The sequence below is a fragment of the Varanus komodoensis genome, unplaced genomic scaffold (assembly GCF_004798865.1).
Source record: "Varanus komodoensis strain SLA01 unplaced genomic scaffold, ASM479886v1 scaffold41, whole genome shotgun sequence".
Taxonomy (NCBI): Eukaryota; Metazoa; Chordata; class Lepidosauria; order Squamata; family Varanidae; genus Varanus; species Varanus komodoensis.
Window position 1 is genome coordinate 2614358 of NW_025335954.1, and position 25720 is coordinate 2640077.

General features: G+C 47.8%; 1 protein-coding gene across 1 annotated transcript; it reads left to right on the forward strand.

The window, feature by feature from the left end:
• Positions 1–62: 62 nt before the first annotated feature.
• On the forward strand, positions 63–24107 carry AMHR2 (anti-Mullerian hormone receptor type 2). Its single transcript, XM_044443119.1, has 10 exons — positions 63–255; positions 3342–3479; positions 7417–7503; positions 8941–9080; positions 11315–11542; positions 12342–12456; positions 16296–16456; positions 18042–18189; positions 21483–21619; positions 23724–24107. Exons 1-10 carry the CDS (start codon positions 63–65, stop codon positions 23847–23849), a joined length of 1473 nt encoding a protein of 490 aa, XP_044299054.1. The 3' UTR covers positions 23850–24107.
• The last annotated feature ends 1613 nt before the right edge of the window (positions 24108–25720 follow it).

A 25720-nucleotide genomic window follows, 5' to 3' on the forward strand; every position in this document is an offset into this window, starting at 1 on the left:
TGGGGTCTTACTGCTTGCTGTGGAGACTGGCTGTTTTGCTACTAGTGTTGGAACAGCAAAGCATGAGCAAAAGCACCTGGAATAGAAACCGTAGCTGCGTTTCCTATAGATCTGATGCTTTGATCGAGGGTTTGGAGCATCTCCAGGGCTTGATCTTGGAAGATGGCCGTAATGGTACCATACAGTGCCCTCACAACCAGTGCTGTTTTGGCATCTGGAACCTGACCCAAGGACAACCGCGAGCCAAGCTGCAAGGTGAGGATCTACTTGCTTGACAGAGGAGCTAGGATTTTTCCCTGGGAGTAAAACGGGAACGGGACTGGATAGGATGAGCAAGGAGTAAGGTCCACACCTTCACATGATTTCAGACCCTCAGAGGGTGGTGTGTTTCTGTCCAGTAAGAGACTGGGATTATGTTGTGCAGGGAGGGACGTTTGGGTCTCTAGCGCCAGGGCCTTGCATTTTATTCCTAAGGTTGTAAGGGAGACCAAAAGGTGATCAGGTTCATCCTGGGGCCCCCAAAAATACCATTCTCTCCACCCCATCTGACTCCAAGATATTGATCACCATTGTGCTGGCTAGATGCTCTGTTCTAGGCCAAATTTACAGGCCTCGGAGGGAAATGAAAACTAGGCAATTGGCACCCAGAGAGCGAGCCAACCTGCAGAAAACTAGGCCTCCATTTCTATCACCCATTTTAAGATAACTGCCAAGTAATAAAAAGGCACAGACAAACACCTCAGAAATGACTGCTTGCCACAGAAAGCAGCACAGCAGAAATGACTGGGTCCTGAGCAGCTGCCTTTTGCTTGTGCCACAAGCCTTATGGAATAATGCAATCTGGATTGCATTGATTGATTGCATTGCATTGCATTGATTGATTGATTGAACAGATTGGTTGAGCTGTTCAAGGAGTAGCTTGATCATAGATTGCGTCCATGTACGTGTGTGTGCACACGCATGTGTGGGGATTCTAAAGCTGAATGTGCACTTGTTTATTTCTCAATATCTTGCCACTTGATGATTTGCAGTTGAGCGTCTGAGTGTCTTCTCCACACCCTCACAGAAGCGTTGTGCTTGACATGAAGTGAGGTGACATGAAGCGTTTGGGCTGCTTTGTCATTTGTGAGCTTCCTGGCTGAATGGGGATCTGAACCTGGCATGCTCCAATTTGAGTCCAGATTCAGGTCACTAGATCACATTGCCTTACCCTTCCTTCTTCTGATGTTGCCCTTTGCCTCTCCTGAGAGAGAGAGAGAAGCAAAATGCAGGAACATCCATCAAAAGAAGGAGGGGTTTTGCTAAGTATAAGGCAAGGATCCAGTTATACAGTGTGGGTTGCATACTTGCTCCTTTAGGCTCATGCAGTGGGAAAAGAGTGTTTCTTTAGGGGGGAAAACCTCCCAACTGGCACAGAAACACACTATCCCTTCTGCCCGCCCTCCTGCAGAGGGCTGGGGAGCTGGTTACCATGGAGAGAGTGGAGGAAGATAAGGTTGGAGTGCACATTGTGGAAGTGTATCCCAATAGCAGCAACTCCCACTGTTTCTTGCTTAGTTTGCCAGGAGGAACAGTCGTACAAACACGACCACCAGCAGTTCAGGGTGAATGTGCCAATCCCTGAGCTCCCTGTGCTAAGAGTAGCAATTCCTTCACCACCACATGGCTCCCTTTTGCTCCTACACCAGTTAGGCTGTGATGCCCTGAAGATCCCCTGGCTCAAGGCCACAAAGCAGGACCAAGACATTTTGCAGCTCAAGACACAAAATGGCACCCCCATTTTGAGGGGATAGAGATGTATAATGCCCTGAGACTTTAATGAAGGATGGGATAGAAAGCTTTAAATAAACAAACAAACACTGGTCAACTTACTTGGGCAGTGCAAGGCAGAACCCGCCCCCCTAGCACCTCCCCCTTTCCTGACAGTAAAAACACACGAAAGATAAATACAATTTACTGCCCTTTTATAACTCCCCAAATCTAAGTTGCCTGAGGCATCACTCTCTGCCTAATGGTAGGGCTAGTCCTGCAAAAGAGCCTTGTTTTACAGGAGCCATGCAGGCCTGGTATCAAAGACAGGCCTGACTGGGCACCGGCAGCCCTGCAGGCAGCGCAGTGGCAAACGCCCCTTGGGCCAGCTCCTCACCAGTGCAGCCTGCTTGTTCATCCTTCTCTATCTGGCTAAGAAAATAGTGGGGGTGAGAAGCAGATGCCGCCTCCTGCTTGCTCACTGGCTCTCTGCCTGGCTAGCAAGCAAGCAGGAGGCGCAATACACTGGGCAATCTACAGTATCTCTGTCTCAAATCCCCTTCTCATGCAGGAACACAGTAGTGGTTGTGAGGATGCCTGCCCAACCCTAGAATCCCTGTGTACTCAGATGTGCTGTATACTTCCTAGTGGCAGCTTCTTTTTAAGACTCTGAGGGATTTGGCAACTGCATTTTAATTAGAGTCCTGCCCCCTCTCTCCCCACACGCATATTTCTCCCTGTACCCTGTATCCATTTCATTTTTTCTCATTTGAAATCTCACACTGATATAACCCCCTTCTAGCTTCCTGAAGGAAGCAGCATGGGCTTCTGGACACACAGCTGCCAATGCCATCATTTTAAAACCATTGTGTTGCCATTCTGTCTTTTCCTTCTTTATGGATGTTTGAAAAAAGATCAAAGAAGCAGTGGGATAAATATGGGAACCATATAAGTGCAAAATGACAGTGTCTGGACTCCCTGTAAAATGCCATGAACGAGGCAACATGATTGCACTGTAAACATGTCTGGAAGCACCCAAAGACTGTAAACCTTTTCACCATATCTAGAGAGGAGTATATCTGTTGATTGTTTTAATGTAGTTCTCTCTGATTCAAAAATTCAAAGTGGGCAACAGCATCAAGGATGACAGGTGAATCCTTGTCCCAACCTGAAGAAGTTCAAACTGCAAGAGGAGCAAAGGAAAGTGCAAAAGACAACAACTTCAGATGTATTTAGATTGATAGTGCAATTATGAATGCTACCATTATAGTGCTAAAAACACAGCTCTGTTGCAGTTATAAGGAGGAAGGGAAGGGAAGGGAAGGGAAGGAGCATGGTGAATCAGAATGAGTCCAGCTATTAATGATTTATGTTGCCGGAAGGAGGGGGAATTATCATTATATGCTCTTAGTTGCCATAGTTCCAATATAAAGGGGCTGGATAAATGAAAGAAAGGATAGAAGTGATGCATAAAGTGGGACTCTTTTTCTCAGGAAACTATTTTCTATCTCTTCAGGTGATGGAGGGGAGATTACTATGGGAAGATTGGCCTCCTTACTCTTTGTTTCTCCCTCTTCTCACCCCACATCCAGGTTGTTGGTTTAGCGAAAATGAACCCTGTGATTCTTCAGCCTGTGTGTCTCAAACAGCTGCCCCCATGTTATCCTGTAGGTGTCAAGCCGATCTGTGTAATGCCCATGTCAGCTATGGTGGGCCAGGAGAGAACCATGGTAAGAGGTCAACGGGAGCTGCAGGCCAGAATAGGAAAGAGGCAAGCTTTCTAGACTTTCAACTGAGAGTCATTCTGGAACAGGAGTGAGACACCTGTGGCCCTCTAGCTGTTGTAACTTCCAACATGCTGCCTGGGGTTGATGGGACTTGAACTCAAGCAGCCATGGGAGGCTTGCATGTTCTCTACTCCAGCTGCAGAATGATGCTCTTAGATAACTGGGATTGCAATTCCCACAGTACCTGACTGTTAACTATGCTGCCTGGGATTTCTGGGAATTGTAGAAAAAGAACCTGAGGAAACAGAGAAATTCTGAGGCCGTCTTAAGCTGTTCTCTCTCCCCCCCCCCCCCCTTGCAATCCTCTTCTCCTTTAGTCAATCTTATCCAGGCCTTCCACAGCTCAGAGAAAGTCCTGTTTCCCACACCGACAAACAGGTGCACTCCTGCTTATCAGCAGAGGGGAGCAGGAAAAGCGCCTCTTCATGTGCATGGCTCAGCAGGAGGCCTTGAGAGAGCAGGGAGAGAACACACCAGACCTCTGAGTCAGCCTGATAATTGCAGTTCAGAGAAGGAGTTCTCTCACAGGAACGCTTGGGCAAAGCTGCCTTCCCCCACCTCCCTCCACAGCTCCCCAAGTATCTCCCCCAAGACGTGCCCCAAGCCCATTTGGACCCAAGCGGCATTTTAGATGCAAGGGAAGTCAGCCCTGGTTTCATCTCTCTGCTTTCCTGGATGTGGAAGTGCAGTGGTGCAAACTGGTGGTGCGGTGGCTGGAGTGCTAGACTAGGAACCGTGGAGCTTGCTGGGCGATCCTGGCCCATCAGTCTAAGATACTTCCCAGGGTGGTTGTTATGAGGATAAAATGGAGCTGTGCATTCCTCACAAGAACTAAACAGGCAGGATGGAACTGCAATGTAAAAATAATGAGCGTTGCATCCCCTTAAACTGCATGGCCACCTCAATTTGCAGATGCACAGATACGACGTCTTAGGCATACACCTAAAAATGTAAAGTGCGGAAACAGCAAAGCTGTTGGTATCACGCAGGTACAACCACCAGGGAGCCCTGGGTGGACTTTGCTTGCTGTTGAGTTCTCCTCTGTATAGCGGTGGTTAGGCTCTGTATAGGGTGTCAAATGGCCCTACAACTTGTATGGGAAACGTTCAGCAGCTGCAACTCTCAGAGCACATGCAACCTGGAAGAGTAAAGTGCATGGGCCAAGCAATAGGGATTCAAGGGTACTCTTCTTAGTTCAGCAGGAAAAAGGAAGCCAGGATTGTTCTTTATTTTACATGTTTTATTTCTTAAAGTATTTTTATATTGCTTTTCAGCCTAACATGCAGTAAACTCAGGAGCAACAATGCAGAGAGGTGGGGGGATGTGGAGAAGAAACTAGGGGCACATGTTGTGATTTAAGGTCTTGACTAAGCAGGGAAAAGGGCACCAGAGGAACATGGTCTTCTTCAGGCCTGGGATGAAGAGCACTAGCTGCTGAATATGGTGGTGAGAAGGCAGACTCCCCGAGGGAGGAGCCATTGAGGGGGTCTTGTTAAAGTTCCCGTCCAAACCAGAGGCAAGGACTGATGCTTCTGCTGGAAGAAGACCTAGATCTGCCTGTGCCCTCACACACTACAGGTCAAGCTGCTGCTCGAAAGGCACAAGAAAACTACTTTTGCTCCTTGCTTGGCATGTAGGCCCTGACCCTCCTCCTCCTCCTCACCTTCTGCAACAGGAGAGCCAGTGTGGTGTAGTGGTTAAGAGCATGGGACTGGGACTCAGACGATCTGGGTTCTAGTCCCCGCTCAGCCATGGAGCCAACTGGGTGACTTTGGGCCAGTCACAGACTCTCAGCCCAACCTACCTCACAGGGTTGTTGTTGTGGGGATAAGATGGAGGAGGAGAATAATGTAAGCTGCCTTGAGCTCTTTGTAGGAAAAAGGCAGGATATAAATTGAAATTGAAAATTGAATTGAAATCTGGGCCAAAGCAAAAGGCAGGTGAGCTAGCAGGCTGCACTGGGAAAGAGGGGGAGCAACTCCAGGGCTCTCATCAGTGCCCCCCCCCCGCTGTGGTGTGGGCACTTGGCAGGGGGCTGACCTTGCCTACCTGGCTCTGATAAATATTCAGGTCCAAAATTTCTGCCTGGGCCTTGTTACAGTGACTGAGCAGAGTGCCATGGCCCTAACACAAAGCCTTAGAACAGGGAGTGTGTTAATGTTAGTATTTGATATGCTTCTTATATATTTATATACTACCCTTCTCCAAGAAGCTCAGGATTATGGTACTCCCCATGTTATCTTCACAACCAGACCCGGAGAGAAGTTAAGCTAAGAAGTTAGGCCATGCTCAAGGGTGTCCAGCAAGCCTCGGGGCTGAAGGCAGAGTTTGAACCTGAGCATCCCCAGTCTGGCTTTCCTGCGACAGTCGATTTACATACATCCCCCAAAACAAATGAATAAGAAATTGGCAGCTCTTTCTTAGAGAAACTAAACAGTAAGGTATTCTTCTCCCCTCCTGAGGGATACAGGAGACACTCATGAGACAGAGATGACAAGTAGACTAGGCATTTTATTAGCAAATCTGAAGCCAGCCTTGCAAAAAATGCAATCTGAGCCCATTTATTTATAGCATGCGTGGCTCTTTGCAGACAGGGAGGCCTTTCCCACAAAACTTAACGATCTAAATGTAAATAGTATGAGACAAGAAACAGCAGAGGAAGGGAGAGGCAGCAAGGGATGAATGTGATCAAAGGGGTTAAGCTAAGTGCTTTGCGGAAAAGATTGGTCTTAGGATGAGATTTGTAATAATGTTGTTATTACTGATCTAAGAATTCAGTTCTATGAACAAAGTTATCAGGGACTCAGAAGAGCTATCCACCTCTGCCTCCTTCTTCCTGCCTGTCTGCTTTTCTCCTCCTCCTCCTCCTCCTCCTCCTCCTCCTCATCATCCTATATATTTCGATACTGCCCCAAAGCCAAAGCTTCCTTCATAGCAAGTATCTTCCCTTGCTGGCTCTAAAGCTTCCTGCAGATTCTATTTGGTACAAAACCTGATCCAGTTGTGATAGGAGGGAAGCAGCAGATGAAAGAAAACTTGGGGAGCAGAGTGTATTGACCTCACCACAAAGGTCTCCCTTCCCCATGGCTCTTTTCTTGCTTCAGCCTTGCTTCAGCCCTATGCAATGGAGCCACTGCTGCTGCCCCTTTTTCTTCCTCACTACCGTCTTCAATCAGCCCTCTAAGACCAAAACGGCTAAGTGTGGGTGGCTGGATTGGTGGGAGGAGCCATTGCTGGGAAGCACAGATGTCACATATCACATCTTCACCATTGTTTCAGCCCTACATGAAATCTGGAGGAAGTAAGAACGGAGGCCCCAGCCTCATTTCCCACATTTGCTCCATTTTCTGGCTGCACAGGTCTGGACAGATTAGGGACTCTGGGGTTCTGCTCTGCCAGACCTCCCTGCTGACTCGCTGCAGGGGCTGGCCTTGCCCCCTCCTGCTGCACTACAGCATCGCAGTGCCACACTGTGGCCTTCAAAGATCAGACAGCAACGGGAGGACACAGGAATGTTGGCTGTGCAGAGGGGAAGGGGTGGCTGGGTGCTTGCAGGGAGGCAGATGTTCTTTCCCCTCCTTTAATTTTAATTAAAACATCAGAGGAACATCCTATGAGGATGGAAGGAAACTGATGCCAAGGATGGGCAGAGAGGTCTCGGAGACAGACATCCAGAGGCCCGTAAGAACCTAGAGGTGCGGAGGAGGGGCAGGCGGGATGGGTGCCCAAGACTTTGAGCCAAGACCTTGGAAACCAACACAGTTGCTTTGTGGGAAGTAGGTAACAAGAGATTATTCTTCCCCTCTGAAACTTGGAACAAGCTGTAGCAATTTCCCATTTCACTGTGTGGATTTGTGACCTCCTCGTCTTATCTCTGCAGCGGAGTCCTTGCCTAGCCCCAGTGAGATCTTCTGGATCATCGCAGCCTGCCCTGTTCTGTTCTTCCTGGGTTTTCTGATTTTTCTAGGTATTGTGAGTTAAGGGGAAGTTTTGCAAGTTCCTTAAAACAAGGGCTGGCTCTGCCAAGGATGCACCTGATACGAGAGTGGTCGTGGGGGATTCTGTATTTTGCCAACGCACAGACCTGGTGCCAGGGGGAGGCATTACTGGCCACCTGCCAAGACCCACACAGCGGCCTGGGCCCTGCTGATCTCCAGGACTCGCTGACTCTGTCCTTCCCGTACCACAGTTGTCCAGTCACTTACCGTCTCCACACATGCAAGCAGTGACCTCCGCTGCAGTGCGCACTGTCCTGTGGATTCCACCCAGAGGGAGAGGGCAAGTGAAGGGGCGCCAGTTACTGCAACAAGGATGGGAGCCCATTCAGGGAGAAAGGCCAACTGAGGGAATCTTGCCCAAGGGTCTTCCAAAACCTGAAGCCAAATCTGCACAGATGCATCCAAATGCGCAAATGCCTGTTCTTGATTTGTCACACGCTAGTGCCTAGAGCAGGTGTGCAGACCCTTTTCTCACCCCGAGGGCCAAATTCCATTCAAAAATGTTTTTTGGGGGACCGCATTTCCATATTTGGCAGGGGCAAAAGCAAAAAAAAAAAAAAAAAAGATGGAAGGCAAAAGTAGACACAGTGCTAACATATATTTGCTTAAAATTGTTCCTGCCATAAACTTATGAGATATGTTTTCAACTTTTCAAAAGGGGGAAGGAAAGGGGTGGGAAACTATAAGATGATTAGTGGTCAAGGCAAGAGAATATGGCCCACTGGAAACCCCCAAAGGGCTGGATTTGATTCCCGGGCCTAAAGTTCTGCACCACGGACCTGGATACTTTCAGAGTTACACTCTGACCCTGTGCTAGTGTTATGGGCATTGCGTTATGCTGTCCATGTGCACTTTTGTTTGCAGGAGACAAAACCTGGCCCCCCACTTGCATGGCTGAAAGGGATCAGAGTGGGCAAGTGTACACTGCACTGGCTGCACAAGCTGAAGTGTGGTGTATTCTAGCTTTCCTTAACTTGGTGTCCTGAGGATGAGTTCAACTACAAGCCCTCACATCCCAGCCAGCATAGCTAATGGTGATTCTGGCTAGGGGGATTCTGAGGATTTCAGTTCAAGACATCTTGAGTGTGTCAGGTTGCTGCAGGCTGTACTGTGGTATAAGCACAGAAACTGATATTATATTTTATTGTTACTATTTCAAAGTGCAAGTTTCTAGCCCCTAACGTTTCAAATATACCCTAGGCTTGAAAATATATGATCAATGCATAGTGAATAGGTGTGGGAGGCTGAGCAGGATTTCTGCTGGACAGGAGTAGAGCTTGATTGCCCCATAACCAGCAGGCTAGTTTAGGTGCATATATGAGTACTTGCATAGTTTATGTTAGACCCAGGACTTTAGTAACTCCGAAATGTGTGCGTTGCTGCAGGAGCAAATCTCTCTCTTCTAGTTCTAAGGCACTGGAAAGCTCCTGCAGTACTGCTAAACCCAGAAGAAGCTGGAGAGCTCACCAAGGTCATCACAACCTCAGAGCAAAAGGATAAGAGAAAAGTGCCCAGACAGAAGCTTCCAGACCTTCAGTTTCTGCAGGTATCGGTCTGCTTCCGGGGAGGCCCATGTCCAGTTGAGAGGCACTATGCCTTGCTTTGACCTCCTTCTCCAGGGCAGGAGCTTTGCGGGGCAGACACGGTTTTCCGGCTTCTAGTGCCAGCAGAGGTGACCTCCAAAGAAGGAACTGCAAGCAGGTTGACCTGGGACAGTTGCACTATAGCCCAGAATCTTCATCCTGAGGATCAGGTGATTTCAGAGAGCCAACTAGAAGCCACTGGCTGCTGCAAACCTCCTGCTGGAGCTGCTGTCTGCTCTAGGCACTTGCAGTACCTTGAGCCAGAGCCCTCAGCGGGTGACTCAGCCTTCTCTCCCAACCCCAACCCAGCCCTATTCTGGCTTGGCCTTTCACCCAGGCCTATCCATCAGGGCATCCCATAGTTCAGCTTCCCCCAGTCTGGAATCCTCCAGGTGTCTGGACTACAACTCCATTGATGGGATGATGGGAACTATAGTCCAAACCCTGGGAGAGGCTTCCTTAGTAGCCACCCAACCAGGAAATGGCATTTTGGGCATCATGCTTCTGCTTCCAAAGAACTCTGTGTATGCACATACACCAATTTCTTCTTTGAAATGTCAGTGTGGAGGATGCATTATGTTCAACATAATCTCAAATGTTAAGGTGTGCAAAGACCACACTTGGCAATCTTCCTGCCAGGATATGAATACCTGTCAGAACAAAACCCTCTGATGAGAGGACATGGGCAAATAGCAGCAGCACTAATGGAACAAGAGAAGCCAAGGGCATCGGCAGCTTTCTGCATGTGATATTAATGCACAGCCATGGAGGAGATCAGTGGCTACCAGTCCTGATGGCTGCAAGCTTTTTGGGTCCTGGAGGCCGTTTGTCCACATACACCACCTGCTGGAGAAGCTGGGCAGGAGGAGGAGGTTTCCCGCGGGCAGCTGGCCGGCCACTCGACAGGCCCTTGGTCTTATCCATCTTCTTCACTTCTGCTCCCCTACCTCGCCCGCAGTGTTTCTCTGAAATTCACCGAAGCAGCTAATATTTGATGCAAACTGGGGGCCACTAATTGCAACTGAAATACCTCCTTGTTGTCACTTTTGAACTATCAGTGCATCCTTCCCCAACTTGGCACCCTCCAGATGACTCAGATGACAACCTCCATAATCCCCATCCAGTAGCTGGGGGTGTTGGGAGTCATAGTCCAATGCATCTGCAAAGTCCAGTGTTAGGGAAGGCTGTAATAGAGCTGCAGCCAGCATGACAAGAGAAAATTTATTCAGAGATGGCAGATCTCATGATAAAAGGGGGTATGACTGGGAGGGATTTTGCATAAATAATTCCAGGCCTCCTGCCTAGTGCTAATATTCTTAATGAGGAAGATAAGGCAGCCAAGACGCCTTTGTAATGATCCCTCCTCTCTCACCTTCTGTAGGTTTTACATACCCATTACCAATCTAACTAAAGCAAGAGCTGCTTCAGCTGATGTTAAAAGGTTCTTTCTTAATTGCTTTTAATATAAACATGGTACTGACATTGGGCAGAATTCTCATTTCCATTACTCCTAATTGCTCCCCTTGGTTTTCTGTATGATGGCTAACATCAGGCTCAGCACTCTTGCTTTGTAATTTCCTTTTTCCTTCAGGTGCTTTCAGTTGCAAGGGCTCCTAGTTCTACTCATCAAGCAGTTTTGTGCAGCTGTTCTGTTTTTCCCCTCCTAGACTGATTTGGTTTTAAGTTTTGCTCCCCCGCCCCGCTTTTTTGTGGAAAGAAGAAAATATGGAAGAAGCAATAGAAAAAGTAGAGTGGCTGCAAAATGAAAGTAGTGCCATGAAACACTCTTCATGTTTACAGGGGAGAAGACTTGTCAGGTGTACCTGATCAGCCCCAACAGGGAAGAAAGCACTTCTGGGTATCTGCACTTTACTCTGCTGCATGTGAAGGTTGATCTGCTATAGAGAGCAGACAGCCATTTTTAAACCTCATATATATTCTGGCCCACACAACTTTAGACCAATTTCAACAGAGGCCAGTTTCAGCTTCACCTATGCAGATGTGTACAAAATCCGGCTTCTATAAATGAGTGAACTCAAGAACATTGTGAGAGCAAGCACAAAACTACATTTCCCAGAATTGTTTTGCTGTTAAACTAGCTTAAGAGTCTGAGCAAGGCTACAGACTCAAGAGAGGGGTTGGGTACCCATATTTAGGAAGATGGATCTAACCATCACCCTATCTATTTTGCCCAAAGGTTCTCCATAATGGGCAGTTCTCCAAAGTGTGGCAAGGGACCTTCCACCAGCAGCCTGTAGCCATCAAGGTCTTTCCCCCTTTCTGCTACCGGCAATTTGCATCAGAGTGGGCTGTGCACAGCCTCCCACTGATGGGACATGACAACGTGGTCCAGCTCATGGCTGCTGGGTGTGGAGGACCAACTGAGCAACAGGGTGGCCTTTTGGTGCTGACGCTGTACCCACTGGTGAGTGCCATGCGCTACAAACCCAAATAATTTTGCAAATACCTTCTTGCATATCGTGATGCATATGATTATCTGATGGATTAAAAGCACAGCATTGTCAGGGCTTAGTGCATTTCACATGCCCAAGTTAGGGATTTTGAATCCCCACAAATTTAGTACCACTAGATTCTCAATTTCCCTTTTTTGACCTTAAAACTATATAGAATTATTTTAAACATATGAACAGCCTAATGAAAGTTCAGGTGCTAGAGTGGGGAAGTGTAGGAATATCAGGATCTGGCCCAGCTTTTTGTCATTCACCTCTGATCTTTATTCCCCAGCTCACATTCCTCCCTTCATCAGTTTCCCAAGGCCCTACAAAAAACAAACTTCAGACCCACGTTTCTGAGTTGAATCTTAGAAGAAAAATACATTATTATCCTGTCAATGGGCTTAGAATATATGATTATTCTGTGTCAAAGATTCCAGATCTTGCAACCCAAATCTGCCTTTATCATCATAAACTACAATGATATTAATTTACTTATGCCAGGGCCTTGGGTAGTTTATCTGAAATTTGCTCCAGGGAAATGTTAGATGATGGAGAAAGAAAGCTTGTGTTGAGTAATGCAATCCCAGTCAAAGACTGCAATCCCAACCAAGGCCCGCTTCTCACCAACAACAGTCCTCTTCAGTGCCGAGACCATTCATTCGCAGGTGTGAGTCACTGCTACCCACTGCAGTCCTCAAGGAAGGGGTGAAGCCATGTGTTGATCAGCAGGACTCATGTGGCCTAAGACAAGTTGTGTTACCTTTGCAGGGATCCCTGAGAAATTTTCTCAGACAGCATGTTTGCTCCTGGGACATTTCCATCCGGCTGGGATCATCCTTTGCCAGGGGCCTTGCTTTCTTACATGGGGAGCAGTGGAAGGAAGGTAAGAGGCTGTAGGTCTGAGGGCGCCACAGTTTAGAGACTTGCAGATCTCCAGCTTCTCGGGTGGTTGCTGTCAAGGGACAGAGCTAACTGTGGCATGGTGAGCTGTTTGTATTTCAAAGCAATACAGCAACATGGAACAGCTCTGGGCTGTTCATTCATGCTGCAGGACCAGAAAATGCTATTCTGTGGATTTCATCCTGCATTCCAGATTGTATCTTTTTGCCCTGTTGCCTTGGGAAACCATTGTGAGACCTTGCTCTGCTGTAAGTGTGGGGACATTGTGAGAAAAAGATACAGCTGTTGTGGGGGCAGGTTTTGCTCCTGGCTCTGGTTGGTGGATTGCAGGGTTGTAGGAAGGACCGGACCGGACCGGACCGGACACACACACACACACACTAGATTGCAAAGCTTGAAGCCTGGTCATCCCTATGCTACAGTATTCCAAAAGAAGGACAAGAATCTACCTGCCCCCTGGGCATCTCCTTATTTCTTCTTGCTACAAAATAGAAAATGTAGGATGAGAGGGAGAGTGACTTTGGACCCAGAAAAAGCACACAGCACATCCATGTGGAATGCTAATTGGGGGTTGTCTGAATGGTCTCTTGTGTAAAAAGCTTCCTGCCTCCTCATAGCATAACACTGAAAAATGAGCTTCATTCTGACCATTCCCTTAATGTGCTAGTTTTCTTCTTGTAGGTTTGTACTTGCACTATTGATTTTTGCATTCATTTGATTTGGTGATTTAGTTGTTGGTATCTGAGCAGCACCTTAATCGATACCACCAATGCAAAAAGCAAAATTACATGAACTGTATCTACATTGTACCAAGATATGCAACCATAAACATTTAGATACACATTTCTTTGGATTTTGAGGTGGGGGGTTAATGCACATGCATGCATTTGTAAAGATATCCAGAGCAATCACTACATCAGAAATATATAAAGATGAAAATGCCACCTACTAGCAACTATATACAGGCTTCAACAAAAATACACCAAATAAATTAGCATCTATATGATACCTGTTCAAATGTTGAAAATGTTTTAAGATCCTCAATTCATTGCATGACAGGAGATGAAAATTTATCCTTTCAGTGTTACACTATCAGTCTTTTAGCTGTCAAGGGCACAGAGAATCCATTTGCACTGACTGTTAATTTCCATTCACAGCAGGTGAATAATTTAAAAGAGCATGTTCGTCAGCAAATATTAGGGTGAAAAATTGTTTCAATACTAAGTTTATCCATATGATAACTTCCTTCCTGCAAAAATTAATTAGTGTACATTCCCAAAAACGATGTTGGGGCAAAAAATCCCAACTTTAAGTATACACTGATGGGATCTGAGCTAGTAGTGACTGAGCAAGAAAAGATCTTGGGGTAGTGGTGGACAGCTTGATGAAAATGTCAGCCCAGAGTGCAGTTGCTGTGAAAAAGGCAAACCCCACACTGGGCATAATTAAGAAAAGAATAGAAAATAGAGCTACTAAGATCTTACTGCCCTTGTACAAATTTTTGGTCCAGCCACACTTAGAAAATGTGTTCCATTATTGTCCCCTTGCCTGGAAAAGGACATTATTGAGCTGCAAAAAGGGCACAGATGGGTAACAAAAATTATCAGGGGGTTGGAGTAACTCCCCTATGAGGAGTGGCTACAAACTGGGACTGTTTAGCTTAGAAAAAGGGTGAGTAAAGGGAGGCAAGATAGAGGTGTTCAAAATAATGCATGCTGTGGAGAAAATGGAGAGGGAGATGTTTTTCTTGCACTCCCATAACACTTGACGCTGGGGTCATCCCATGAGGCTGGTTGGTGGGAGGCTTAGGACAGAGAAAAGGAAGGACTTCACACCGCATATAGTTGTGGAACTATGGAATTTGCTGCCCTGGGGAGCGGTGATGGCCCCCCAGTCTGGATGGCTTTCAAAAGAGACTGGAGAGCTCCATGGAGGAGGTGGCAGCTCTCAGTGGCTACTGGTCTTGCTGGCTCCGTGCCACCTCCTTGACCAGAGGCAGCATGCCTGCAGGCACCACTTGCTGAGGAATTGGACAGGCAGAGGTCCAGCGCCCCTCCTGCTTGAGCAATCCCGTGGGCAGCTGGTTGCCACCCACCATGTGTATGGAGTGCTGGACCGTTGTTCTGATCCAGCGTGGCTGTTCTTATGTTCTTATGTTTTGTGTCCATTAGACACAAACAAGCATTTTGCTGGGTAAAAGGCAGCCTAAGCTGCACGCAGGCAAGAGGTGCAGATGTCAAAGCAGCTATCCAATTGTCAGGCAACACTGGACAATCCTAGTGTCTATTCCATTTCTGCTTAGAATCCTGGATGTCATATTCATCTACCGCTAACAACTATTTGTCCACACGGACTGAAGGTTGCCTTGCCAGCCTTGATACATGCTTCAAATAAGCAGCAGGACCCTGGTGCTCTGAAAGTGGCCAGGCCTAACCTAGAAAGTAACAAATACTGCATTGCACGTGTTACTGTTCAGCCACAGCTGGTAAGTTGTATTTGTGCACAGGAGAGAAAATGACAGCTCCGCAGCAGCAGTCACCACTTGGTCCATTTTTTTTTTAATTCCCCTTATCTGCCAAAGTCCACCACAGAAACATTTTCTTGCCCATTTCTAGACCAGAATTATCCCATCAAGGGCACAATCCAGTGACCTCTACACAGCACAAGGTAGTGCTTTGCTCCATCCTGCACCTCCTCAAAAGAGCCATTTTCCGCTGTGTGGATGAAGTGTCAGAGAGGCAGAGGAAATGAGGCTGGGGTGCCACTGGATACCTGTTTGCCCCACCCTTTTCCCTTCTCTCTGGGGCTAATTGCTGACTGCGGAGAGGGAGCGGGCAGGATTCTTCCCACACCAGCTGCATGTCTGTGTGTGTGGCAGGGGAGGCTGGCTTGTTTGAAGCCCCAGCTCTGAGGTTGCCATATGATTCTGGGATTCTGAATAATCCTATGCCCCCTTCCCAGGCAATGTTGGGAGGCCATAGGATTGTTCTCAAAGTCAATAAATGGAAGTGTCATTGATGTGACACTATATGGCACCAGCTCTCACTGTAGAAATGGTGGGAGGAACCCTCTCTGTTCTCGTATGCCTAGTTCCTAACACCATCCATTTCGAGAGAGGAACTGAAATCCAGAACTGAAAAGAGCAGGAGATCTGATGCAGACAGAAAAGACCAAAATTCTGTCCAAGTCAACAGATAAGCTCAATGAGAAAAGGCAGGAACCGGAAAACCAAAACCCATCTTCTTTGATTGGAAGTTGCAGCCTTTTCAGATACAACCTTGGCAGAAAGGAACCTACCCCAGCCAAAAAAAAGCCAAATTGTAGATGTGCCACTTACATATAGATATCATCAGCAACACAATACTGGTAAAGTCCATTTCAAAACACGTTCCTTTTCAAGCTGATGTTAGTCATATAGAACCTTAGTACAATATAGGGACTGATGTAATATTTTGTCTTCGCATTGGTGATGTTGATTACTTGGTATCCTTGGTGCCTGCATGTCTGTTTCTGAGTGTTCCCGTGAAACAACCACTGCTATCCCTTGCACTGACTGAACATTTTGCTTCAGTGTGGCTAACAGGCAGGGATGATGGGGGTCGTAGCTTGGCGGCATCTGGAGGGCAGCACTTTCCTCTGGCTGGCCAACCCTAACCCTTTCCCATCGTCACTACCTGAGGTCTCCCCACTTGCGCTGGAATCTCAGACATGTGGGGCAGGTGTTCTGCCGAGTCCTCTGCTCTGTCCACCCCGCAGATGGGAAGCCTATGCTGGGCTAGGCAGAGCCTGCCATGTCACTGACACTCTCCCCTTTGGTGCTAGGTCTGCATAAACCGGGGGTGGCACACCGAGACCTGAGCAGCCAGAACGTGCTGGTGCGGGAAGACAGGACTTGTGCCATCACTGACTTTGGCCTCGCCATGACTCTGCCCGTGCACCATGAGCGATGGAGGGAGGGCCCTGCAGAAGGCATCATTCACAAGGTGCGTCACTGAAGCGGGTGGAGTGGAATGAGAAGCAGGCTGGAGAGGGGCACCACCACGGTCTGGGGATAACTGAGCCTGGGGAAGGTGGCAGTGGATGGCGGCAGTCGCCCTCTGCTGCTCCGTGCCCTGATACCTGGAATCTGGCTGAGGGGAGAGAGAGGTGTATCGCATCCCCTTCCTGGGAATGCTGGCTTGGAAGTTCTGCAGAGCAGGCTGTGGGACAATTTCTCTTCCTTCGATGTGCCCTAGTCACTGCCATGAATACTCTGCATTTCCTCATTTGCAATGAACAACTAATAGCAACTTTCTAGACAGGATGGCTACAGCCTGATAGTGAGAAATACTTGAAACAGAGGCGCTCATACTGCATTCTGAGATGCCACTTCATTCTCCAGGCAGAGGTGCTTTCCCCCCCATGAACTGCCCTCCTCACATGATGGGGTTGGTGTCAGCTAACACAGTTACGGAGAACTTACAACTCCCACCTTGTGTGTTACACAGAAATATGTACATTAACATGGTACAGAGATGTTTCATACTCAATCCAAAAAAGAGAGGAGTGGACAGCAACACTGCAGTATTTGAGTGTGGAAGATCTCTGTGGTTTATAACTTTAAAGCATTGGGTTCAATCCAGTTTTGAACCTGGGAGCTGCATTTACCCTGGTCCAAACTCCAGTGAGATGGGGTGTGTTGCTGTGCTGAGTGGAGTCAGAGGCAAAAGCAGGCAGGGCATTTGTACAGGTGTTCTGTCTCTGTCTCACCCCACCTCTCACTTCATGGTTGAGCAACATGTGGGATGTGAGGATAGATTACCAGGAAGATTAGGCTTGATTCTCCATTTCCTTCCTCGCCTCCTGCTGCCCAGCCTAGTTCTTCCAGCCTGTCATGCCCATTTCCCCTGGCGGCTCTGCTCTTTTTGTTGAGACAGGGAAGTGGTGGGGCAAAGTGGGGAGACTGTGGGGATGGGCCTGGCAAGGGGGATCATGGCCCAGGTGGTAACATGCTGTAGATGCTTACCTGGGAGAAAGTGCATTTAATCTCTAGGTCTTACTTCTGAATAGGCATTATAGGATTTCACAGTCAGCCTGGATCTAAGCCAAGGTGGTTCTCCTGAGAGAAGCAAAATGGCTCCATAAGGCTGTGCACGAGGGCAAAAGGGTCTGGTTGCAGTGCAAAATGTCTCCTCTCTCAGCATAGATAGGGCAAACAGAAAAAAAGTACTGCCAAGCATACAACTTTGCTCAATGTGTCCAGGTCACTGGGGGGGGGGGTGTATTGATATAGCCTATTTCCTGCAAGCAGCCCTGGGCAGTCCTCACAATGCCCCATGAGGTAAAAGAACCCGCGTATACACCTGGTCCAGGGGCTCTCAGTGAACTTTGTTCCAGCAGGGACTTCAAGTCACATGGCTCTGCTTCTGGGCCAGCCCCCTGCGCGTGGGCCTGCACCGGCTTCTCCGCCTCACGCTGGCTCCAGGAGTCCAGCTTCAGCTGAGGCTAGAGCAGGGTAGACTGTACCAGCCCTGGAGCTTAACCATCCCATTCCAGGCAGCGTGTGTCACTCACCCACATTTCCCCTAGGTGGGGGCCCCACGCTACATCGCTCCTGAAATTTTGGATGAAACGCTGAACCTGCAGGACTTAAGCTCCGCACTGAGGCAGGCGGATGTCTACTCCCTTGCCCTGGTGCTATGGGAAATCCTGATGCGATGCTCTGCACTCTTCCCAGGTGAGCAAGGCGGGGCAGGGGGCGGGGAGAGGCCACCACAGTTTCCTTGCAAACTCCAAGATCGACAGCTTCCTTATCCTAGTTCCTGGCCTGCCTTGGTGAGGGGCAAGACACAGATTATAATCCATTTTGTCACTGTTACTAAAGATGGGTCCTCAGGAGAAACATACTGGGTTTATGCCAGTTTAACTGCTGCCTCACCCTCCAGTACTGGGAATTATATTATTCCCAGGACATCTCTGCATGTTCTTCTTCAAGCTAAGCAGAAGGAAAATAGCTCCCCCACATTTCCCCCTTGCAACCCAGAGTAGTGTAGAAAAAGTGGAGGGGGGCAAGACTACAGAGGGGGCAGGGTTTGACAGAAGAGGCCTGTGGGGGAGACGGGGAGGGCCTATGGACCCAAAGTTCCCCACCTGATTGTCACTGGCACCCCAGTGCACCATACCTCTTACCAGTCAAGCACATTCTGTAAACAGTTTGCTCTCTGTGGATGAAAAATGGCTGAGGTAACAAGCTTTTGTTAATGGTTGGGATAAGTGATTGCCCCAAAGCAACATCTGTGTGCTTGTCTGAATTGGTCCCAGGCAGCTTGTCTGCAGGACTAGGACACCTTAAGAATTCATTCAAACCTGCTCAGCTAGCTTTGATCACCAGTTAAAGGCCACCTACTCATCCGGCTTTTGCAATAGCTTTTGAAAGGTATCTGAAGGCTGCAGAACTAGCTTCCCCTTTCCATGTTTACACAAACATCCACACAATGCTTCACCTAGTCCTCACCTCTGTCCTTGGTAAGCAAATATAGTCTCATTTGTCTCTTTGGTGGAAACCTGTCCAGGGAGAAGGAAGGGCATCTGCTTGACAATAAGGACTTTATTCACTCAAGACCTGCTGCTCTCAGTACCAGCCACCACTCCCCCCCGCCCGTGGGTTCCAAACTGCTGGGTGGGCAGTTTGCTGGATTCTGCAGGAAGGTGCTGGTGAGGTGTTGTTGGCTGGCAGCAAATACAGCTTTGATTTTGTTTCTCTGCCTGTTGCATCTAGCACTGGCTTGTGAATCCAATGGGCTTGTACAGGATAATTTTGTACCCTGTACAAAAACAAACACAGTTCTAATTTCATGATCCTCAGGAAAAATGATGCAGCGCATCCTCCAGAAATTATGTTGGATGCATACACATCATTTCAAAAGCAAAGGAAGCCACCTTTTTCACAACATACAATTCCTGTTTGTCAACGCATATTTTTGCTTTGTTGTTCAATAAGCAATAATAAAGCAAGACTGTTCTAGAGGCTGGCATCTTCTCTTTGCACAGCTGCCACAAATCAGCAAGTAGCGAGATGCAGGAACTCTGACAGTGATGGCATCTCCTCTCCTACTGCCCTTCCATCTGCCATGCAGGGGAAGTGCAAAAAGGCCCCATGGAATGTACCCTATTAAGCCCCGAAAGCTTCCTTGCCTCATCCTGGCTATCTAATTTGCTGGCACTATCCTGAGCATCTGTTCGCGGCACATTGTGGTGTGGATTGGCCTGGGCTGTGTGGCAGCTATTCGCAGATGCTCCTGTGTCTGTCTCTGCGGTTCTACTCTAGTTCCCTGCCAAATGCAGTCGATCAGGATCGTTATTTCTGCACCGGTGGGCGATGGAGTGGGTTATGCTACCACCTGGTGGCAATCCTGGGGCATGGCCTGCTGTGGGAGTACTTTTGCTCATATACTCAGCTTGCTGGGGTGGAGCCGAGTTGCTTCTGGGATTCTGGCATATTATCTCGATAAGTATCTCTGCGCTTCATAGCAGCACGCTCTCCCGCTTTTATACGGCTTCCCTACTCCTACCTCCATCTCGCTTTCTCTTCTGAATTGCTTCTGGCAAGAGGCCTCTCCAAACTTTGCCTTGAGAATTACCCTAGTCAGCAGGCTTGTGTGAGTCACCTGCTTTGCAGGAGAACTAAGACAGCTGCTGCTTAGGCATTACCTTAAAAAAGGGAAAAGAAGGCCAGTGTGTCGCCAAAAGGACTGCAAAGGCAGACTCAGATCTGAGTAACATTTTGCATTTAAGTTACGTTGATGTATTAAAATTTGGAAATAGAAACTATAAATAGAAATAAATGTATCTTGCTATAATGGAAAGGCTGTGAATAAGTCACCTGTGTCTGCTCTGAGTTTTCTCCAGTCTTAGCTATACTTAGAGTAGACCCATTAAAATGAATGATACATCGGTTAGACCAGGGGTCTCAAACTCAACTGACCTGGGGGCTGCTGGAAGTAGAGGCTGGGTGAGGCTGGGCCGCATCGAGTATCCCACCACTGCGGGGGTGGTGGGCCGCTCATCCGGAGGCCGGCCCGGGCGCCGCTGGCGCTTTGAAGGCCACAGGGCCCCTCCCCCGTGCCCGGCCCGACAATGGGCCCGCGGGCCGCGAGTTTGAGACCCCTGAGTTAGACTAATATTGGATACAATTTTTTTGTCTGCAGTCCAGGCAATAATTTGCTGGGAAAGATCAGCACTCCTGCTATCCTTTTTAATGATTTAACTTTTAAACCAAGCTTGGACAGTCCTTCAGACAGAGGACACCTTCAAAATAGAGGACTGTCTACTTCAAACAGAAGACTGTCCTTTGTAAACCAAGACAATCTGCCAGCCAGTGTTTGAGTAGCAACATGGCTAGCATCCAGTATGTTGTGGCAGCTGCTAGTGCCCCGATGCCTGGCAGAGCCCGCTGGGGACACTTGCCCAGAGCCCCACTGTTATGGTGCTCCAGGGAGTGGCATGCAGCCTGCCATTTACATTTCCCCCAAGGATCTGGCATGAAGTTTAGTAAAGGGCCTTGTGGAAAGCTGCCTGGTTCTCCTAGGGACGTTAAAAGCTGCTTTATACCACATTGGACATGTGGTCCACCTACATCCATACTGTCTGCACCAGCAATGGGGAACGGTTTTGCTCCTGAAGGCCACATGTGGCTGTGAATCAGAGAGCACAGGATGGTGGTGGCTGGCGGCAGACCCAGCAAGAGCATGGTCTGGACCCCTCTTGCCCTCTTCCCCATCTACAAACACACCAGAGCACACACACTGCCTTTCCTCCACGCATGCATGCAAAGCAGGAGAGAGACAGATGCACGGCGCTAAGCAGGTGGGAGTTTGGGGTGGATGTATGAGGAGATCCCTTGCATAACACATAGGTTAGGCTTAGCTATGAAGTGGAGGAGCAGGCTGCGGGGGCAGCACTATGGTGCGACAGACCTGCCATGCACAAGCCCTGCCCCTCCTCCAAACTTGTCCCTTTCTGCCTTTCCAGAGAATAGTATCCCTGAGTTCCAGCTGGCTTATGAAGCAGAGCTGGGCAGCAACCCTTCGTACAGTGAGCTGCGGAAGCTGGCTGTGGAGGAAAGGGGGAGACCAGCTATTCCAGCATCCTGGAGAAGATTTGGGCATGTAAGTCAGAGAGTCATCCTGAAGCCACTTACCTGGATGTCAGCCCAATTGAATTCCATGGGAGTTGCTTTCTCTGAGTAGATATATGCAAGATGGCACAATGAAGGTCCTTTGCCACTGAGAAGGGTCCAATTTACAGTCTTGATCAATTAAACACTTAGAAATACTTTTATCTACTTGACTTGTATCCAATCAAGTAATTAATCAACTGAGTTTCTCTTTTAAATGATTAAAATGAAACAGCAATACACTCTAAAAGAAAAACCCACATAATTCACATAAAACTGATGGAATGTCGGAGGAGTAGCGTAAGACATACAGATGTGATTGAATCTATGGCTAAGCTGACATTACACTTTAGACATATATATAGCAGTCTTTTTACATTAAGGACAAAAAACTAACAAAAGCGGTCAGAGGAGGCTGGGAGTTTGAGCAAGGGAACAATGAGGGCAAGTGTTTTCATGTAAAACAAGTTAAGCTTGTTTGCCTGTAAAGGCTAATTTGGCTCTAAAGTCTGTTTAGTCCACAGTCTTATATTCACTTACCTGAGAGTAAACTCCACTAAAGTTAATGGGACTTCCTTCTGAGTGGACATACATGGGATTGCAGTGTTAAATATTTCAAAGACCTAATGATGTTTTTGGGTATCCTAAAAAAGAAAGGTTTCTCTTAAACATTAGATGACTTTCAATTATTTTGCTTTTTATATTCCAATGGCAAAGTTTCATCTGTCATGTGCAACAGGGTAGTCCCATTCTCACTACAACAAAAGTTGGGACCTACTGATTAATAAGAGTATACAAAAGATAAAATCAGCTTATGGTGCTCTTTCATGCTTTTCTCAGCTTCTCTAGTTTAGTGGCAAAATCAATCAAGCAAATTTCAGTTTATGGGCCTAAAAATCAGGTGGTGAATTGGAATGTAGAAACTGAAATGCTCCCGACTTTTGAAAATTCTTCAAAAGTTCATTTCAGCTTTGACAGTAGCAACAGCATGTATATTATGTATCTATATATCCCAGATGCATCTTCATGCTCTGTTGTGCAAGGTGAACTGCCAGAGCTACACTGGTGGATGAGAAAGTGAAAGAGAAAAGCATCTTGATGATCCAGTGTAGTGTTCTAGTTGAGGAATGATTGAGCAGTGGGAGGGAGGGGTGGACAGAAATGTTATAAATAAATGTATTTGTCATTTCTCACAGCTGATAACAGTTTTGCAAATTTGCCCACATATGTTACTAGCTCATATGTGAAAAGAAAAAAAAAAAATTAGCTTGGCTGTTCACACAGATCTATGTCAGCTATTTGTGGCAAACTGGTGGCCTGAAGACAACATCAAACCTTTCTTGTGATTTACAAAAGCCTTCCCTGGTTGCCTAGCGGCTAGGAATATTAATTCATACATCCCCATCCATGTATTTGGTACTTTACAGAGTTCTAGTAGAAAAAAGACAGTTACTTACTTATGAAACTCTTGGAAGAAAAGCAGTCAAAATGTTGACAATGGGGAATCCAAGATTGGGATGGGATGGGATGGGATGGGATGGGATGGGAGACTGAGAAAGGTGAGAGTTAGCAAGAGATTACTGTGATCAGATGTAGTTACACATCTGTAGGATTGCATACAACTGGGCATAAGGAAGCAAAGCCAAAGACTTAATGGAAAAGTTGAGTTTCCGGAAGGGTGTAAAGGAGGAGAAAGTGGGAGTACACAAACATGCTCTACCTGGGTCAGCAAAATGGCTTCGGGTGGTGTTGGGTGCCTCCCAGAGGCTGACATGTGCTAGTCAAGTGGTGGTTTACAAGCTTGCCTAAAGTTAGTATTCCGCCTCTTGGGCTGGAACATAAATGGCTGCTTGGCCTTTGTTCCAGGGTTGGTGTCCTGGCTATGGTGGCCAAATGCTAAAGAGGACAGTGTTCCTACACCTTGAGCAGTTCTGCAGAAGAAAGCATTCCCGTAGACAGTGATTCTTGCTGAAATCCCTCTTCTGCTCAGCAACGAATGTTGCAGGAGCCCCATTTTCTTCCACATCTGCCTGCCTGATGCCCTGTGCTCTGGTTCCTCTTGACAGCTGCTCCTCTTTGTTGGTGCTTTCTCCTAGGTGGCTTTCTTACAAGAGATCCTAGAGGACTGCTGGGATCCTGAACCCGAGGCTCGCTTGCAAGCTGAATGCGCCCAGCAGAGGCTACTGTGCCTGGGTGCTGAGGATCTGGTGAAAGAGTACTGAGGTTGAAGCACTGAATTGCTTTCCGTTCCACTTTGTTTGGACATGAGCCCTTGCTTAGAAGACCTCTTCTTTGTTTTGTTTTGTTACATTTAAAAAAAAAATAAAAAGAAGAACTCTTCTGCCTCTTGAGAGCAGTTAAGAGGTCCTGGAATAACTTCTGCCACACATGGCATCCCAACAGGGCCCTTTCTGGGCCACATCACAATGGAATGGCTGAGTTTCCTAGCATTTTTAATAAATTCTGCCCTCTTTACACAATGGATTCTTCCACCTAATTAACTTGAATTGCATTGGTTAGTCACTGGGTCCCATCATGCCCTGTTATCCCTTCAATCCTCTCATCCCTTACATCAGTACAACTGAGGCCTACCCAGGACATCATAAATTCTTTGATCCAGCCTGCAGTCCTAAGTACACTTTTCTGGAAATAAATTTCCTTGAACCCAGAGGGACTTGCTTCTGAGCAGACATGCACTGTGAGTTTCTGAGGTGCAGACACGAATACTGGGTACAACATCTGGAGAACATCTGATTTCTTAAAAGAAAATGCTGGTAAGCTTGGAAATGCATGTATGATGGCTAATGAAGGGTGGCATGGAGGCACCCAGGGAGGTGGCAAGCCCTTGGCCTTTACGGCTAGGAAAAGTTGGGAGGGAGAGAGGAAGGGGAAGAGAGAATGTGTGCATGTGTGTGCCGGTGAGGTGGGCGTGAGCATGAAGGGGCATATAAGGAGTGTGGGTGGTGATATTTTTAAACTTCAAGTCATTGCCACCCTGCACACTTCTGTCCAAACCAAATGCACACATGAAGGGCACTGCAGGGTAGCCCTGCCTGTGGTTGTCTGAAAGGATCCTCAGTATGCTCCTGGAAGTGAGGAGGGGCCCTGACCGGCCGGGGAATTTTCTTGCTTTCTGTGGTCGGTGCAAAGAGCCGCTGCCTCTGAACTTCAAACTGCCAGTGGTCTGGTGCAGAGGTGAGCGGGGTGGCAGCTGTCCATGGCGACAGCGGTGGGTGGGGCTAGCCCCTGTGGCCTTGCAGCAGCCCCACCGTGACTTGGAGGGAGCGCAGTGCATGCTGCCTGTCTTTCTCTTCTAAGACCTTTGCCACCCCCTCTGCCCCACACTCTTCTTCTTCTTCTGAGATTCATGAGAGGGAGGGAAAGAGTGTGGAGCCATGATGACCTTGGAGTGGAGAGAAAGAGGTGTGACTCTGTCTCCACCCACGGCCAGCTGATGCTCTGCAAGAGATTGCCTCTGAGTGTAGCCCTCAAAATAAGGAAAAATTGCCCGCTTTTGCACCAGTAGTGATACAGCGTGGTCATCATAAACCCTGGACAGGATGGTTTTCTGCCACCTCCTTAGGTACGGTGCATGTATTACTCCGGTTGTGAAGTCCACACGAATGTTTCCCTTTCTCCTCCCCACCACTCCATGCTTTACCACCAGTTTCACATTCCTCATATGTTATGCCCTGTTTAGTAACCCTGATTTAAAAAAAAGAAGAAAAAAGCAAAGCACGTCATCAGCTGCAGTCCTATAACAACATACAGGCGACAATCCTGTCACCACTTAGCAGGGACTAAGCCCCACCGAATTCAGTGTGACTGTGAGAAGACATGAGTAAAAACGCACGATCAGTCGTGGTTGATGGAGAACTTCGCATGAAGTGTGTGTGGGCTGTCTGGGGGAGCTGGCATGTGGAGTACTGCAAGAGGAAGTCAGACCCCTGCCAGCTTTTGCTGGACACAGCGCCAGACTCGAGCAGCCACGAAATGCAGAGGCAATCAAATCTGGAAGGTTTCTTGCATGCTCCCCATTTCTCTGCTTCCCTCCCAGGGGAACTAAATCACTCTTCCCACCCCACTCCATTGC